This window comes from Diadema antillarum, unplaced genomic scaffold (assembly GCF_040938485.1).
Source record: "Diadema antillarum isolate AM-2024a unplaced genomic scaffold, OU_Dant_1.0 scf00000049, whole genome shotgun sequence".
In the NCBI taxonomy this organism is placed as follows: Eukaryota; Metazoa; Echinodermata; class Echinoidea; order Diadematoida; family Diadematidae; genus Diadema; species Diadema antillarum.
Window position 1 is genome coordinate 1,700,645 of NW_027270938.1, and position 18,791 is coordinate 1,719,435.

Consider the following 18,791-nt stretch of genomic DNA (forward strand, 5'->3'; position numbering starts at 1 on the left):
GAGATATAACCCTTTGGTGAAATAGGTCTATCTACAGCTGATCCGATTGGGGCAACTTATGATATGAACACGAGGAAGTAAGGAATGAAATGAAAATAGATCAATATGGATTTGGACGTACAGGACTCCTAAGATATTCAGGGATATGACTATTTCCTAAATGTTACATCCATACTGTAAGGGGTGAATTGAAAATGAAAGAAAGGTCTGTAGCAAAGAAATACATACAAGACAATTAAGATGATTAAATGAGACTTTGAAATGAAAATGAAATTTCATCATCCAGTAAATGCTAGTAAAAAAAAAGGCCCGTAAAAATGTTGCATGTTGATTTAATTCGAACGTTAAAAGTGCGAAGTTGTGTTCCTATAAATGAAATTGAAACTGGTATTTTGTGAAAATTTGAACGTCTATCCAGGTGGCGCGAAATCGAATGCTAAATTTGTGCCTTTAAATTGAGTGAATTTCTCTCTAAATTGAATGAATAAAATCTAAAAGGAATGACATGAAATGAAACTGAATACTCAAAGAATTACAATGCACCGTGAGAGTAGAGCAGAGACAAAAATCCCTTGGATTTGAACGCCTTGTCATTAATTCGAATGCAAATCTGCAGAAATTGGGCATGGAAACCTAGCAATTGAAGGCAGTAGGACATTCCGTAATTTATTTTCTTTGGGGAAAGAAAATTTGATTCTCTTTTTTGTGCAATAAAAGCACATCGTTGATGCACTGTAGTTTGGATGTAATATACTAACAGTATTCTGTCGTTTGCAAACTATGCATTTCGGGCTCCACTACTGTTTTTAAAGATAGCTACTGCTAGTCTGATTATCATAGATAAAACAGATAAAATCCACACGTGCATTATGTACGAAAATGATATTTCATGATATGCTTTCAAAGCAGTTTTCTGTTTGGATAATATCACAGAAATAACAGATACATAATTTCAAGTGAGTGAGTGTGCTTGTGTATAAGTGTGTTTGTGTGAAAAAGATAAATCTTCGCAACGTTATTCTCGTATAATTAGACCCAATACAACATTCATACAAACACGGGAGAATTGGATCCTTGTGCTTGACTTGCCAGTAACTGTAATGTGCCTTCAAAACTGGAGAGAGTACATAATACGATGCAATATATTTATAGACAATCAGAATTCCAACTATCAGACCGCCAATGCAAAGTAGTATTGTTTGATTTTACTAGGGATAATTATTTTATGTTAAAAAAACAAGGGGTCCCTCAGGTTCGTAGGTTGTTGAATCTTTATGATTGCTAATGTTAACCCCCTCCACTGGGAGATGTGATAGAGAAGTCTGACATGAGTAAAAATGCGTGATATTCTGACGATACACAGATTAAAGTTTCACTACCAGAAAGAATGAATTCTACTGTGGTCATGGCTCAGATTGAATCATGCTTAAGTCTGGCCCAAGATATGTCATTGTAAAACAGGCTCAATTTGAATCTATACACGTGAGATCTTGCAAAATCTGTAACATTTTTGTTTGTCAATGTTTGTGATGGTTTGATGACACGTGACGTTGGTTCGATCGTCCAAGATGGTCTTAGAAGCATACATTCATAACTTGTAAATCGGTAGCCCTAATTGGTGTACACAGAACTTCGAATTTTTCGAAACTTTCTGCATTGAACAATCACATAGAAAGCGGTACATGCATTTATTTGTAATCACTTAGACAATAACAATGATTTTCTCATTGGAGTAATGGAATCTTAGCCCGAAAGGTTATTGGATATTTTATACAAAATTCAGCCGCATGATTTGTAACATGCAAAAGGAATTGAACACAAAATTTCTATCCGTCATTATAATAGTCTCCACTGGTTGCCGATTTGGGCTCCTATCAAGCTTGATATTGTATATGATTGGGAGCAGTGATTAAAAAGAAAAAGGTGTTTGAGTTATCACACGTGGTCCACATTATATATAGTTGAGTTGTATCACAAGACATACTACATATATGAGAAAAAATGCAATAAATATAAGGAGATATTACTAAATTTCTCGATAAACCATAACTGAAGACGGTTTATTCCAGAAATGATTTTGATAAAACCATACATTTTATATGTTTAACCATGTTAACATTCATTATACTGATAAACATTGTAACATTCATTTTCTTCCTATCCCTAACTCACACTCTGGAACTATTTTGAAGCACGATAGCTGGTAAATAGTGGCTGTAAGGTTCTTAGTAGAAATATACGCGCTTTCAAATCTTGGAAATGCCCCTGCCTTTCTCAGGGAAGTCATTAAGCCATAAAATCCTGGTCATAATATAAGTTCAAATTTAAGAACCTGCATTCTGAAATAATTGTAATTCTAGAACATGTGGTTTTGATTTGTCAAAATGACACTATTATTAGCACCAGCAATCAGCACCAGCGACATAACACATATTGATACAGATTGTGATAAATTATGTGCTTAAAAAATTTAATCGTTTGATAATTGGTGATTGAAGTTGGTGATTGAAATTTTTGTGTTTCCTTTGTTTTGTACATGCGGATAGCGACTATGTTATGGATTTTATGGTATCTATGTATTTATGTTAAGGTATCTTCCATTTATGACAATGAAAGAATAACGATTTTTCTGACGAGGGGCGACGATCTGTTTTTCACTATGGGGAGAGGAGCGGACAAAGCTCTAGCTCTAATACGTTACGTTCGAGAGATCGCAGCGGGCAGGGTGTAGGATGGGGTATTTCTTCCATTCACACGAAGGAGAGTTCCATTTTCAAACCTTGAATTCAGCAATCTCATGCACACTTTTGGTGAAGTTTTCGATCTTTTTTTTTGATAATGAAGAAAAAAATACATTGAAATGTGAATAAGTACTTAAACAACTCGGTATCTCGGGGTCCTTTGAAACTTGACCCTACTTGACCGATGGGTCGCATGGCCTATTTTCTATATGAAATCAGTCATTTCGTAGCCGAAATGACTGATTTCGTAACGAAATAGGCCATGCGACATTGTTTAAACCATGCGGACAAAGATTGTACTACCTTCGTGAATTCGGGCCAGTGAGTCTGCCATGATGTAATTATACAGAAAATTAACGTAAAATATGTAAAAAAAGTAAAATATTTATGAGCTATGACATGCCACACCTAATAAATTGCAAAGGTACTCAGTATTTTTATAGCCAAATACATCAGAATACTGGGCACGTTCCAACATTAGAAAAGCAAAACGTAGTGTTGAGAATTGTGTTGAAAAGGTTTAAGTAAACCTTTTGTCAAATCTGTCGTTATTGACGTACGTTGCATTAAGTTATCGATGAACAACATTTTTTTTAAGTCGACTAAATCACAGAAAACAGATGTGTTATAATAGATAGATTATGTATTATCTGACACTCATGAAGTAATCACAATTTACATCGCAGCACCTTTTTTCTGCTGTCGATGTGTTTATGACAAACCGTATAAGACTATTTGCCATTAGACCACAGCAAACACCTTAGCTCCCTGTATACCGTCCATTGTTACATAGTCGATCTTCCTCGAGATTAATTGTCTTTACAAAACATCTTCCTAATTGTTCGCCTTAATAGCGGTTGGGCTAGAGTGTATGCAAGGGGATTCAGTGTGCTGTTGCAGTAGGATAGCCATCTTCCGGACTCCCGGATTTGCACCGCAGAAGGAAGGCTGGTGGACCATTCCGGCGCTGCGGTGCGGAGTATGATATTCAGAGTATTCAGGAACCATGTCAAGTAGAAAGTGACGACTAAAAAAGCCAAAGTTCGTAAGGCCTTGCTACCGTCTGAGATCCTCTTCTCGCCCTGACTTTTCGCCGTGGTGATTCCCTCTAGAAAAGGACCTGGCCGGGGCTTAGGTGATGTTACAGAGCTGCGTCCACTGCTGTTCAAGGAGATTGGGACCCGGTAGCTGTGGCTTTCATCGGCAAAACTGAGAGCACTACATCTATTCTTGGGGACAGTGCAAAAAGATGTATGTGCGCCAACGGGCGGCGAGCCCAGCACTGAACCAGATTTTTCGTCCGAATTCGGCCTATCTCGCTCTGAAGTGCCACAAACGTCTGCATCAGTGGGGGCAACCTTCTCTTTTTGTCGTCGTGCAATGATTTCTTGACCATATATGGAAGGAATGTTCTGTTTCACTTCATTTGTTCCCACTTTTGTGGAAATCTTGTCCTCAGTCACCCTAGGAAGGGAAAGTTGATGGGTGCTTGTTTTTTCCTTCTTTCCGGCTTTGGTCGCAAAAGACATATGATCAACAGTTTTTACTGATCTACTACGGCTGGCAGATTTCGCCCGGTAGAAGATTCGAACAGAGAGCAATAAAATCACGGCAAATGGAATAACAGCCCGCAGGAATACGATGACTACCATTGATGCAACATGCTCAGCATAGTTTGGATGACAAACCTCCGAAGGCACCACACGCGTGTTGGGACTAATAAGGTCCCAAATTGTGCTCAAACTCATCCAAATAGATAAAGGAATCAACCAGGTCAATACGTTGACAACTGTGGCCACTTTCTTGCTTTTCCTCCGGTAATGAGTGAGTGGGTATGTGGTTGCGAGGTAACGATCAAAACAAATGATCACGGTCCCGAAAACTGAGACTCCGGGGAGAACTTGATTGATGCCCGTAAAAATGTAGCAGAAAGTTTGTCCAAGAATCCAGGTGCGATCAAACGCGAACATAAGCCCACGAATGGGCATGCAAATTAAGCCAACCAACAGATCTGCAATCGTTATGTTAATGATGTAGTAATTGCTATACGTCCGTAGTTTCTTTTCACAGTAGAATGCAAGTAGGATCCCCATGTTTACTAATACGGTGATCAGAGAAATGGAAAATAAGACACCTGCTTGCCAAGAAATCTCCAGCGTTGCCTTGGGAACTATTCCTCCAGGGGCCCTGACATCACTTGAACGGTTATTCATGGCGTCCGCCCTGTATGAGATGTACGAATAATTGATTGCACTCAGCTTTATGAATATTTCAGTGGAATTCTTGTACGTTCATGTATTTCAGAATGAGAATTGTGGCTCTTTAGGAACAGAGTACAAGCGAAAATTGGAAGCGGTACATGTTCTAGTTGTTAGAAGAAATATTGATTGTCATCATTAGCATGTTTCCAGGGTTTTTTCCAGTGGAGCTTTTTAGTAATCAATGGTATGTGCGTTACACCAGTGTATATGAGTCACTAGTGAAATATCTAATCGAGAAAATTTTTAGGAAGGAAACGAAATTAACTCAAGATTGTATCATGTCACGTTGTAAATCAAGTTATACAACCTCATATTGAGATGTCAAAAATATCAAAACGGAAATTTAACATTTGTAAAACACTATTGGAGTAGAAGTATGACTCTTGTAATTAAAGTGCGGAGAAGACGTCTATGCATCATTTCAAATAAATATCTGGGAAACCGATAATGGCCTTAAACATTACATGTTATTATTTAAGTTCAAATCACAGAAACATTATATCGGCCTACTTCATCTTCACATTACAGTAAAAGAATGAATCCTTTGATTTTGCAAATAAGAACTGAAATGAAATTGCTTGTTAGAACAATAGTCATTTCAACTCATTAAAATAAGTCAATCTTACCGAGTTTAGTAAACCTTAGAAGACCTTAGAAGAGCAAAAGCATGAAGCATAGCCAAAACCGGTGGAATTAAAGGTAGCAGGTGCTACTTAAGTCAAAGAAGGCACTGAAGCACTTTGATAGCCCGGGATTTATGGAGAAATATATCCAACCTTCGGATATTTGCAGCAATAACCTTGATGACAGAACTCAAATAATTCTACTCGCACATCTTTCAGCACAATCCATTTTATAATCCAACCAATAATAAGGCGAGAAATCGTAAGTTGAATTCAGTTGTTGTTTTTTCTGTATGTTGTAGTCCCGAAATTCATTTGGTATAAAGCGCAGCCCTTGATGAATAATCATAAACTGCAACACACTACGATTAATATATATGATCCTTCCCACCAATCACCATCGTTTACTCTTCCCATATCACTGTTGTTAGTATTTCTATCCAAAAGGGGGTCTCTATGCGTGCTTTTAGGAACATTGACAATGATATTCATTGATGTTGTCGTTTCTCACACTATTCGCGGAAAAAAAAGAAAAAAATATCGATCACCCTTATCTTGTTGTTGTTTTTTACCTTCGCTGTCAATCTCCTTTCAAGGCCTTACAATTTTTTTTCAACCCTCTCTTGCTATACTGCGTGATGTTGTGATACTTTTATTCGCATGGACTCCGGTAAATTCTGTGTGACTTTTCGCTATTGATGGTATTTGATGAAATGGAAGAAAAACATAATAGTAATTGAAGGCAGTAGCATATGATAGGATCTTGCGATATATATATATATATATATATATATATATACTACATATATTATGTATTATATATTTTTTACATATGCATATATATATATATATATATACCGTGTCCCAGAAAAAACGAAACCGAGTTTCATTGCAATTCTTTGCGATCATAATCACACATTTGCTGTATGAGATATACATGGATTGAAAGATACACTTCTCTTCTTTCATTTGATGTACAACTCATTGTTCAAAATTCGTGCCTGACTGAGTTAGAACAATAGACAGTAGTGCTACTAAATTTTCATTTGCACGAGCAAATGGCTACTTTAAATGAGTTTTTCAGACTTTTTCAGCAATCTTTTGCAAAAAATAAAATCAAAGCCTTAATATCCATTCTTTTTTCTTTTTTCTTTTTTTCATATGATATCCCATGCGTAAAATATGATCAACCCCTGCTCGAGAAAACTTAACTTGAAAATATGCTTCCATTTTACCCAGATAGATAAATAGTAAATATAGAGTCAGTTAGCTTTCCCCGACATTCCCAACTTGGCAGATAACAATGGCCTTCATGCTTCAATGAATTTACACATAGGGCCTACATGAAGGGAAGGGGTGAAAGGGATTGTTACTTCGGTTGTGAATAGGGTCGTAAATTAGAACATGATCATGGGCTTGCCTGACCATGCAGCTAACTACAGAGCTCAGGATGTTCATCAGCGGAATGTTTGGGAAGGTGGGGTGGGAGTAACGGACCGAAAAAAACCTTCCGAGCCCCCCACCCCCCCCCCCCCAAAAAAAAACCCGACTTTCTGCCCTGCACTTGCGCCTTTTAGAAGCGCAAGTTCAATGATGAATAATGGGATGTACCCTCTCTTATTGCTTCACCTTCCCCTTCAAAACTTCAAATCCCTGTCAGTGATGAAAGACTAACCACGAGTGAGGGAAATGTAGAGAGGAATGAAAACAGTGAAATAAGTTTGAGGTACAAAATCATCAAAATGTGTATCATTGTTGTAATGTTGATTCCCCATAGCCATTGGACTACGTGCAGCTGAGAATACTCACGATATTAGTCTTCAATTATTGGTTATGTCTCATAGCTTATTCTAAATAAATGACAACAAAGGGCTTTCCGTCTCATACAGCATTCTCTGTAAATATCTCCTCCTCCCCCCCCCCCCCCCGAACAACATTCATTGTAGCACTGCGGTTGTTTTGTGTGAATCCAATGGTGCAGATGAGCCCATTGTCTAATTGCTAAGTCGGGAGAGCTGAATGCTTGTTTTTCGACTATACGTAGAATCGGTAGAAATTAAGCATGTTTTCATGCTAATTTTTCTCAAGCATGCGTTATTCATATTTGCCGCGTGAGATCTCATATGAAAGAAGAAAATATGAATATTTGGGTTATGAACTTTATTTTTTGGAAAACGTAACGTTAAAAGTCTGAAAAATTCACTTAAAGTCACTTTTTGCGCGTGCAAATGAAAATTTGGTAGCACCATTGTTCATTGTTCTAAGTCAGTCATGCATGAACGATGAACATTAAGTTGTACATCAAATGAAAGAAGAAAAGTTTATCTTGCCATTGATGTATATCTCATAAAGAAAATGTATGATTTTGATAGTAAAAAGTTGCATGGAAACCCCGCTTCGTTTTTTTCTGGGACACGCTGTATATCTATATCTATATCTATATCTATATATATATATGTGTAGATAGATAGATAGATATAGATATATTTCTTTTTGGGAAAGGAAATTTGATTCTCTTGTTTGTGCAATAAAAGCACATCGTTGATGCACTGAAGTTTGGATGGAATATATTCTGTCGTTTGCAAACTATGCATTTCGGACTCCACTACTGTTTTAAAAAATAGGCAACTACTATTCTGATTATCATAGTTCTCATACCACAAGCAAGCATGCGCCATACTGACAAATCCACACCTGCATCATGTATGAAAATGATATTTCATGATGTGCTTTCAAAGCAGTTTTCATTTTATACTTGTTTGGACAATATCACAGAAACAACTGGAGATACATAATTGTCAAGTGAGTGAGTGTGCGTGTGTATAAGTGTGTTTGTGTCAAAAAGATAAATCTTTGCGACGTGATTCTCGTATAATTAGACGAAATACAACATTTATATAAACTTGGGAGTGTTGGATCCTTTTGCTTGACTTATCAATAACACTGTTATGTGTCTTCAAAACTGGAGAGAGTAGATGATATACGATGCAATACATCTATAGTACAACAAGAATCAGAACAATTGCAATTATCAGACTGCCAGTGCAATGTAGTATTGTTTGATTTTACTAGGGATAATTCTTTTATGTGAAAGACAAGGGGTTCCTCTGGTTCGTCTGTCGTGGAACCTTTTTGCTTGATAATGTAAGCCCCTCCACTTGGAGATTTAATAGAGAAGTATGGCATAAGTAAAGTTGCATGATATGCCGACGATACACAGATTAACGTTTCAATACAAGAAAGTATAAATTCTACTGCACTTATTGCTCAGATTATATCATGCATAAGTCTGGTCTAAGATTGGTCATTGCAGAACAGCCTCGATTTGAATCTTGAGAAAACTGAAGTTATACACATTAGATCTCGCAAAATCTGTAACATTTCGGTTTTGTCAATGTTTGTGATGGCCTGTTCTTTTCAATCCTATGGCACGTGACCTCGGCTCGATCGTCCAAGATGGTCTTAGAAGCATACATTCATAAAGTGTGAATCGGTAGCCCTAAAATTTGTGGTACACATGACCTAAAATCTTCGAAACTTTCTGCATGGAACAACCACAGAGAAACCGGTACATGCATTTATTTTTAATCACTTAGACAATAACCATGGTTTGCTCATTGGAGTACTGGAATCTCAGCTCGAAAGGTTCTTGGAAACGGATACAAAGTGCAACCGCAAGATTTGTAACATACAAAAGGAATTGAACACATAATTTCTATCCGTCAGGTATAGTCTCTACTGATTTCCGATAAGGGCTTCTATCAAGCTTAAAACTATTGTTTACCATTGGGAGTGATTGAAAAAAAAAGGGTGTGGGTTATCACACTTAGTCTTTATGCATATTACGTATAGTTCAGTTGTATCAGAGAACACACCACATATAAACAAAAATATCGCAATAAAGTCACAATATTAGTAGATATGACCCATTTTCTCAATAAACCATAACTGTAGACGGTATATTCCACAAACGATTTTGATGAAACTATTGTTAAGATTTTGTTTTTATATAACCATGTTAACATTTATTACGTCGATTTACATTGGTTTTTTTCTATCCCTAACTCATACTCTAGAACTATTTCGAAGCACTATTCAAAGCTGTCTATTTTCTCATCTGCAAATGGTAAATAGCGGCTGTAAGATTCTTTGTTGAAGAATAAAAAATGCTTTCAAATCATGGAAATACCCTTACTTTCTCAGCGAAGTCAATAAGCCATACAATCCTGGTCATAATCTACGTTTAAAATCTAAGAAATTTCTCTCTGAAATAATTGTGAATCCAAGACCTTGGTTACTGGGGTTTTGTCAAAATGACACCATCATTAGCATCGACCGAGTAGGGGGAGGGTGTGGGATTGGTATTTCCTCCATCCACACGAGGGAGAGGGGTCATTTCCAGGCCTTGAATTCAGTAATCTGATGCGCACATTTTATACATTAAAATCTGAATATCCAAGTACTTAAACAACTTGGTATCTCACTGTATACTAAATGTTAGGAGTTTATGGTGAGGGAGGGGGTTTCTGCATTTTCGTAATTGAAATAAAGCTATCTAATGCACACTTTTTATGGAATATTTGATAGAAAGATTGTCAATCCCAAAAGTACCGTGTTAGAGAAATGAAAGGAACCTAAAGGTGGAGAGAGATTTTACATATTCCGCATTGAATTTAAACGATCTATTGGACAATTTAATTGGAATATCTGGGCAATTTTCTATCAAAAAGCAAGAAAATTTTCCGCATGTGGGAATCATTAGGGGCAAAATGATATGCTCATCCCTCTTTTGCATATTTAGCATTGAAATTCAACGATCAACGAGAGCTTCTGCATTTTTAGAATTCAAGTAAAGATATCCCGTAAGCATAGTTTGATGTAATTGGGAAACTGTCATTCCCCCATAGTGTTTATATGGAGCGGGACCGAGGAAGGGGAGGTTAGGAGGGGGATTGATAGTGGGACCTTTTGCATTTTTAGAATTCAAATTCAACAATCTGACGCATGCTTTCGGTGTGGGATAGCTGAAAACCGGCCTGGGAGGAGGTATCCCCGTCCCTTACGAGGAAGCTTTTGTATTTTTTTTTTTGATTCAGTGCAACAATCTGTTGCACACTCTTGGTGGCACATCTGGAAAATTGTAAATCCCTCTAAGGTTAGCCGTGGTAAATGAATGTATGGGGGGAGGCTACCAGGGCAGGAAGAAGGAGTGTACATGGAAGGGGGTATCTCCAATCCCTCCCCCTCCCCCTCCCCCCCCCCCCCAAAAAAAAAGAGAATTTTGGAATTGAAATGAAGTTATGTCTTTTCATGGAATATTTTGAAAATTGAAAAATTAAAAAAAAAAACTACAAAATCTAGTCGCATTTGGTTGGGAACCGAGTGGGAAGGGTAAATTGAAAGGGGGTGACCCTCTGATATGAGCGAATCTTTTAAATGAAAGGAACCCAGCAGGAGAGAGAGATTGTAGATTTTCAGAATTGAAGGACGACATTCTATTGCACAATTTACGTGCAATGTGGACAATTTTCTATTTAAAAAAATTTCCCCGTATGTCGGGAATTGTTTGGGCCAAAATGATACGTTTGCCCCATCCCCCCCCCCACTCCATTATTTTCATGCAGGGAGGGGGTGCTCTCATCGTCCTACAGGGTTGATCCCTTCTGCATATAAGAGGGAGCTGATGCATTTGTAGAATTTGAATAGAAAATAGCTCGTAAGTTTTGATGTAATTTGGGAAATTGTCAATCCCCAAAGTGCACGAAATCTATGGAAGGAACCGAGGGGAAAAAGGGTTGATTGAAAGAAGACACGAGGAAACTTTTGCACTTTATTAATAGATTTTTATACTTCTGTTGGACTACGGTGTGGGACAATGAATTGTACGAAATCTTAATTTCATTCAGTTATCATTTTCATATCGATGCTGACTTAGTAATCGGGTTGTTTAATTAGTTTATACTGCTAGGCTCGTGGAGAACATTTTTAAGATCACACGACGAATGAGAGGTTGGGCCACGGCATAGGCCAGCGGGTTGATGGTGCTGTTACAGAACGCTATCCATCGGACAGATTCCCTCAATTGCATTATGTAAGGCAGACTTGTGATGAGTGTCGGTGAAATAGAACGTGAGATTAGGACAACTGTGCTCGGCAGCCATGTAATAAAAAAGGCTATGACCAGGAGAAGCAACGTACGCATGGCTTTTGCCCCATCGGCGCTTCCCTTCCCGCGCTTCATTTTAGTCCCAACTCTTTCAGCAAAACTCAGACGAGCGTTAACGGTTGGTTTATCAACCGACCCTTGACCGGAAAGATGGTCTTAGGAATTAACCGAAATCGTGAAAATCTTTAGGCCACTTGATTGAGGTTTATTGCATATTTGCTTATCATGCAATCCGCGTTTCAATTGTGAAGATGTACAGTTTACATGTTCAGCTTCGACGTTCGATGAAGGTGTGTCAGTGGAACGTTCCGGGCTTTTTGCTTCCGCCTCATACATGATTTGGTCTTGGCTGACTGAAAATTTATCATCTCTTTTCGTTGCTGGCATAGATCGAATGCTTCTGCCTCCGAGACGCTTCTGCCCGGCGGATTTTGCCCGACGGTAGATCTGAACACTCAAAATCGCGATCGTCACGAATGGGATGCATGCACGAAGAAGCACAGTGATAGTGCTTGAGATGAAGTACCTGGAGTAATTTGGATCGCACCATCCAGACCGTGTCACCGCACCGCTTGGTCGGGCCAAGTCCCAAAACGTGCTGATACTCAACCAAATGGAGCATGGAATTAACCAGGTCAACGCATTGACGACAACCGCTGTCTTCTTAGTCTTCCATCTGTAGTGATGCAGAGGATACGACGTTGCTAGGAAACGATCGAAGCATATCACAACCACGCCAAACACGGACACACCGGGAAGAGCGTTCTGCACCCCTATGAAGATGTAGCAGAAGGTCCCGCCCAGCATCCAGGTGCGATCGAAGGCAAATATTAGCGCCCGGATTGGCATGCAGACAAGGCCTACCAGAAGGTCAGCCACCGTCATGTTCAATATGTAGTAATTGCTGTAAGTCCGGAGTTTCTTTTCGGTGCAAATTGCCAGAAGAATGAGCGAATTTACAAAGATTGTGATCAAAGAAAGTCCAAATAAAGTACCTGCTTGCCAAGTAAACGTCAGTCCCACTGCCGTGGTCAGAATAAGCGTTTGACTCGAGTCGTTGATACTTTGGTTCATAGTGTTGTTGAGGTCGTTCAGGCTCTAGATTTAAAAAGGGAAGAAGAACCACGGAGACATATTTAACAAGAATGTTTCTTCCACAATATTGCCCTGCATTTCATACGTATTCTCTCTTTATTACTTATACAACCAGCGGAATATCTTCCATTCTAAGAATATCACCAAATCACAATAATTCCGAAAAAAAAATTGTTGCTGTATTACTAATTCTCAACCTTAAAATATATTTGTAATATAGCAGTCATCGCATTATTGGATGTGGTAAAATGTCCATTATCTTTCAAATTCTCGAGAACTGGAAACTCCTAAATTAATTGAATTAAACTTGCAAAAGATTGATTTCAGAATTATTAACGTTAATGATAAAAAGTGAAAAAATTACCATTTGCTCATACACTTTTTTTTTTCAAAACATTGGTTCCGACTTTACTTATTGAAAGCTTTGAATCGATTCTAATAACAAAGAAGAAACAAACTTATTGGTTTATCTAACAAAGCGATGTTTTATTCTGCCACTTTACATTTAAGACAAGAGAGACTTTCTATGATGTCGAGATCACTTCCTAATATACAGATCGAAATAAGGGCAGGAGAAATCAGTCATGAAAAGAAAGAAGAAATAACAAGCAAATGTAGCTTTATATTTCTAGCTGTTCCTGATGTCATAAGATTTCAGTTTTCTGTAGAATTTGTTTTTTTCTTTTTTCTGTTCATTTTTTTTTTCGGAAGGAGATATTTGCAGACCCATGTACATTCATTATGTAAATAATCACTGAAAGAAAATGATAGGCCTACAAAACAGCCTACGTGAGCCTAATTCAATGAAGGTCTGTGTAATATCGTCATAAAACAAAACTCTGACAATTGCAATTAAAAAAAAAAACTTCGTGAAGCGCACGGCTGTAGATTAGCAAAGTACGTACCTCACTGAACAGGACAGAATATACTGTGAAGTAATTCCCTGGAGTACAGCCTGCGCAGATAATGCTGTGTCAAATAGGATCAACCAGCCTCAGAGTGGAGAAGTAATATCTGTTCTCAGGTCTTCATCTCTGATCGCTTTTTTTGTATGAAACATTGTTTGATAGATGGGAGCAATCTCTTGCATCCTTGCCCCTGATTGGTCAATTATAGCCATCCAATGGCATAAGATGTGTAAGACTAGAATTTTGCGTGTGTATATTTGAAATAGAGCGGGATTATGAAGGAAAATATTCGCGGCATTATTTATATCATATTCATATTCACATATGCGTAGCACCCTCTCGCATAAGGAAATAGTGTGATCATAGTCATAGCGACCTCGATGGCCCCGGTAAGAAAGAGAAATGTCGGAAGATCATTGGCTGATGCCAGATTGACAATAGCTGATGTTATGTAGTTACCATGCAGGCAACTACATCAATATCGTCTTTTAAATTTGAAATTTTCTGTCAAGCATTTACCGATGCGAAAGGAAGCGCTATCCATATTGCATTAGGAATGTCAGAGATGATATTTGTCACAATTGCTTTCTATTACCAAGGAGTTTAAAGAAATGGAATCACAACAGTCTTTCTTCCCTTAAAATAGCCTTGATTCCAATATCATTTTAAGTATGAGCAAAAATGCATCGGTCTCATAGATAGGAAAGTAGTTCATCTATGTCTCACTGCATAATCACCATCCCCTCTCTAAAAAAGATCTATGTCTTTGAAACGGTAATAATTTTAACCAACTATACTTAAATATGAAAGATGAACGCGACATAAAGACAAAGACACGAGAATGCGCATATAGAAATTGCGCAAAGATTGATGAAATTAAAACTTTAATTACTCGACTGGGGCATGTCTATTCACTATTGCGACATTATTATTAACTAATAAAGATCTGTACTTGGGGTGCTGTGACATGGTGGATAAGACTCCCGGCTTCCGATCGGGGAACCCTGGTTCAGGGCCGTCGGAACAATGGGGGAGGGGGAGGGACTGTAAGAGTAATGAAAGGAACCTGGCGGTGGAGGGAGATTTGCATATTCAGCATTGAAAGTCAACGGGACAGTGCATAATTTACTTGGAATATTTGGACGATTCTCTGTCAAAAAAAAGCAAGAATAATTTCCGCATGTCGGGTATTATTAGGGGCAAATTGAAAAGCTTAACCTCCCCTAATATTTCAAGGGGGGCAACTGCCCCCTCATTCCCTGATCGATCACTTGCATATAAGAGGGATCTCTTGCATTTTCAGCATGGAAATTAAACAATCAACGAGAGCTTTTGCATATTTAGAATTCAACATAACTCGTAAGCACATTTTGATGTAACTTGGGAAACTGTCGTTTCCCCATAGTGTTTATGTTGAGCGGGACCGAGGATGGGGAGGATGGGGAGGGTGGGGAGGGTGGGAGGTGGAGAATTCCCTTTCCATTAGTGGGAGCTTTCGCATTTTTAGAATTAAAATTCAACGATTTGACTCACACTTTCGGTGGAATAGCTGAAAATTTGCATCAAATGTAATAAGTCTGTTATCTAATGAAGGGGGGGCTATACACCGGCTTGGGAGAGCTTGTTGGAGGAGACATCTTTTTGTTTTGTTTTGGTTTTTTTTTGTTTTTTTTTTTGTGATTGCAGTGGCTTATCTGGAAATTGCAAATCCCTCTAAGGTTAGTTATGTTCAATGCATGAAGGGGAGGCTATACCAGAGCAGGGATAGGGAGTGGAAGGGTGTATCCCATACCCTTCCCATTCGAAGAGAATTTTAAAACTTAAATGAAGTTACGTTTTACAGACATTTTTGAAAATATTTGAAAAATTGAAGAATGAAAAAAGTGTACAAAATCTGCTTGTATTTGGTTGGGAAACAAGCAGGGAGGGGTGAATTGAAAAGGGGTGTTCCTCTGACATAAGCCACCTTTGTTGAAATAGAAGTGGCAAATTTTGTGCACACTTCGTGATGGACTATTCGGTATTTTTTCTATAAGTGTAATGAAGGAAACCGAACGGGACAGGGAGATTGTACATTTTCAGGATTGAAAATCAACGATCTAGTGTACAATTTAAGTCAAATATTTGGTCAATTTTCTACCAAAAAGCAAAAAGTTATTTGGGGCAAAATAAAATGCCCCCACCCCCACATATTTTCATGGGGGGGGGGGGGGCAATTGCTCCCCTTGTCCACCAAGATCGACTCTCCTATGTATGAAGGGAGCTATCACATTATTAGAATTCAAATTTTCAAAAAAAAAAAGTCTCTTAAGCACATTTGGATGTAATTTGGGATATTGTAAATCAAACAATAGGGGGGATGGGGAGGGTCGATTTAATGAAGCTATCCCCTCAACACCGCTCAACAAGAAGGAACTTCTGCATCTTATTAATGGATATCTACACCGCTACACCGCTATTTGGAAAATTTTCCACTAAAATCAAGGAAAATGGAATGTCTGAAATTATTTGGGGGCAAAAGGATATGTTTGCTCCCCCCTCCAGATAAAAATATGGGGGGGGGGCTCTTTTGCTCCCCTTGTCCCCCAAGGTCAACTCTCCTGAGTATGAGAGGGAGGTATTGAATTTTTTAAATTCAAATAAAGATATCTCGTAAGCACATTTTGATGTAATTTGGGATATTGTCAATCCCAAAATGTACTAAATGTATGGAAGAAAACCAAGGGGGAGGGGGAGGGTTGATTTAAAGAAGATAATCCCCTCAACAAAAGGGAACTTCTGCATTTTATTAATGGATATCTATACTGCTATTTAACTGCAGGCAGGACTACGGTGTGAGACGACACGAAATCTTTGATTTCTTTAATTTTCTATCAATTCTTTCTTATCGATGCTGACTTTATAGTGTTGGGTTCGTTAGTCTATTCTGACAATCTCGTGCAGACCATCTTTAAGATGACACGGCGAAAAAGAGGTTGAGCCACGGCATAGGCCAGCGGGTTGATGGTACTGTTACAGAAGGATATCCATCGGACGGATTCTCGAAGCTGTATTGCGTAAGGCAGACTTGTAAGGATCGTCGGTGAGATTGAAAGTAGGACTAGAACGATGGTGTTTGGTAGCCATGAAATAAAAAAGGCTATGAGCAGGAAAGTTAAGGTACGCATGGCTTTTGCCCCGTCGGCGCTTCCCTTCCCGCTCTTCATCTTAGTCCCAATTCTATCAGCAAAACTCAGACGAGCGTTAACGTTTCCAATATCACCCTGCCCTTGTCCGGAAAGATGGTCCTGGAAATTAACCGAAAGCGTGAAAATCTTAAGTCTACGCGAGTGAGGTTTATTGCATATTTGCTTATCATGCAATCCGCGTTTCAATTGTGACGATCCACTGTTTTCATGTTCAGCTTCGACGTCCGATGAAGGTGTGTCAGTGGAACGTTCCGTGCTTTTTGCATCCACCTCATACATGATTTGGTCTTGACTCACTGTCGAAGGAAATTTGTCATCTCCTTTCGTTGCTGACATAGACCGAATGCTTCTGCCCCCGAGACTTTTCTGGCCGGCGGATTTTGCCCGACGGTAGATCTGAACACTCAAAGTCGCGATCGTCAAGAATGGGATGCATGCACGAAGAAGCACAGTGATAGTGCTTGAGATAAAGTACCTGGAGTAATTTGGATCGCACCATCCTGACCGTGTCACAGAGACCCTCGGTCGGGCCAAGTCCCAAAACGTGCTGATACTCAACCAAATGGAGCAGGGAATGAACCAGGTCAACGCGTTGACGACAACCGCTGTCTTCTTAGTCTTCCATCTGTAGTGACGCAGAGGATACGACGTTGCTAGGTAACGATCGACGCATATCACAACCACGCCAAACACGGACACACCGGGAAGAGCGTTCTGCACCCCTATGAAGATGTAACAGAAGGTGCCGCCCAGCATCCAGGTGCGATCGAAGACGAATATTAACGCGCGGATTGGCATGCAGACAAGGCCTACCAGAAGGTCGGCCACTGTCATGTTCAATATGTAGTAATTGCTGTAAGTCCGGAGTTTCTTTTCGGTGCAAAATGCCAGAAGAATGAGCGAATTTACTAAGATTGTAATCAAAGAAAGTCCAAACAAAATACCTGCTTGCCAAGTAAACGTCAGTCCCACTGTCACGGACAGAATGAGCGTTTGACTCGAGTCGTTGATACTTCGGTTCATAGTATTGTTGTTCAGGCTCTAGATTTAAGAAGGGAAGAAGAGCCATGAAAACACATATAACGAAAATGTTTCTTCCAAAAAATATTGCCATGTATTTCATTCGTATTCTCATTTTATTGCTTATACAACCACAAAAAATATCTTCTATTTTGAAAATATTACCAAAATGCAATAGTTACGAAATAGAAAAATGTGTTGCTGTATTACTAACTCTTAACCTCTTAAATTAGTCATAGAACAGTCATAGCATTATTGGATTTGGTAAAATGTTCGTTATCTTTCAAATTCTCTAGAACTGGAAACTCCATAAAGTTATTGGATTAAACTTGAAAGGATTGATTTCAGAATTATTAACGTAAAGATAAAGAATGAAAGAATAACCATTTGCCCATACATTTTTCTTTCAAAACTTTGGTTCCGACTTTAGTAATTGAAAGCTTTGAACCGTTTTTAATAACAAAGAAGAAACCGACTTTGTTGTTTATTTAACAAAGCGATGCTTTACTCTGCCACTTTACTTTACATTCAAAGGTCATGTTTACCTTTAGGAGCAGTGATTTGAAAATGTTCAGGATATCACTTCTGATGCATACGTGTAGGTCAGTTGTATCACAAAACGTCTTACCACATTAATTTTTTGTAATAAAGCCTAAAAAAAAAACAAGAGATAACACTATTTTTCTCATTAAACCGTAACTGTAGACGGTTTAATCTGGAAACATTTTCATCATAACATTGTTAACATTTTGTATATTTAGCAATACTTAACATCGATTATACATTGGT

The 18,791-nt window shown here is 38.5% G+C and overlaps 2 protein-coding genes across 2 annotated transcripts; both read right to left on the reverse strand.

The window, feature by feature from the left end:
- Nucleotides 1-3,550: 3,550 nt before the first annotated feature.
- Nucleotides 3,551-12,676, reverse strand: LOC139715446 (histamine H1 receptor-like). Its single transcript, XM_071627019.1, has 2 exons — nt 12,049-12,676; nt 3,551-4,251 (listed from the first exon to the last, which is right to left on the reverse strand). The coding sequence occupies exons 1-2, from the start codon at nt 12,674-12,676 to the stop codon at nt 3,551-3,553; spliced, it is 1,329 nt and encodes a 442-aa protein (XP_071483120.1).
- A 4,039-nt stretch (nt 12,677-16,715) lies between these two features.
- On the reverse strand, nt 16,716-17,816 carry LOC139715447 (histamine H1 receptor-like). Its single transcript, XM_071627020.1, has one exon. The coding sequence runs from the start codon at nt 17,814-17,816 to the stop codon at nt 16,716-16,718; it is 1,101 nt and encodes a 366-aa protein (XP_071483121.1).
- Nucleotides 17,817-18,791: the final 975 nt, after the last annotated feature.

Coding starts and splice junctions, on each gene's coding strand:
- LOC139715446 (XM_071627019.1), bottom strand. CDS start 12,676: ATGACGGTGGCTGACCTTCTGGTAGGCCTTGTCTGCATGCCAATCCGG. Junction 4,252..12,048: donor CGAAGCTGAACATGTAAACT/GTACATCTTCAC, acceptor TTGCGACCAAAG/CCGGAAAGAAGGAAAAAACA.
- LOC139715447 (XM_071627020.1), bottom strand. CDS start 17,816: ATGACAGTGGCCGACCTTCTGGTAGGCCTTGTCTGCATGCCAATCCGC.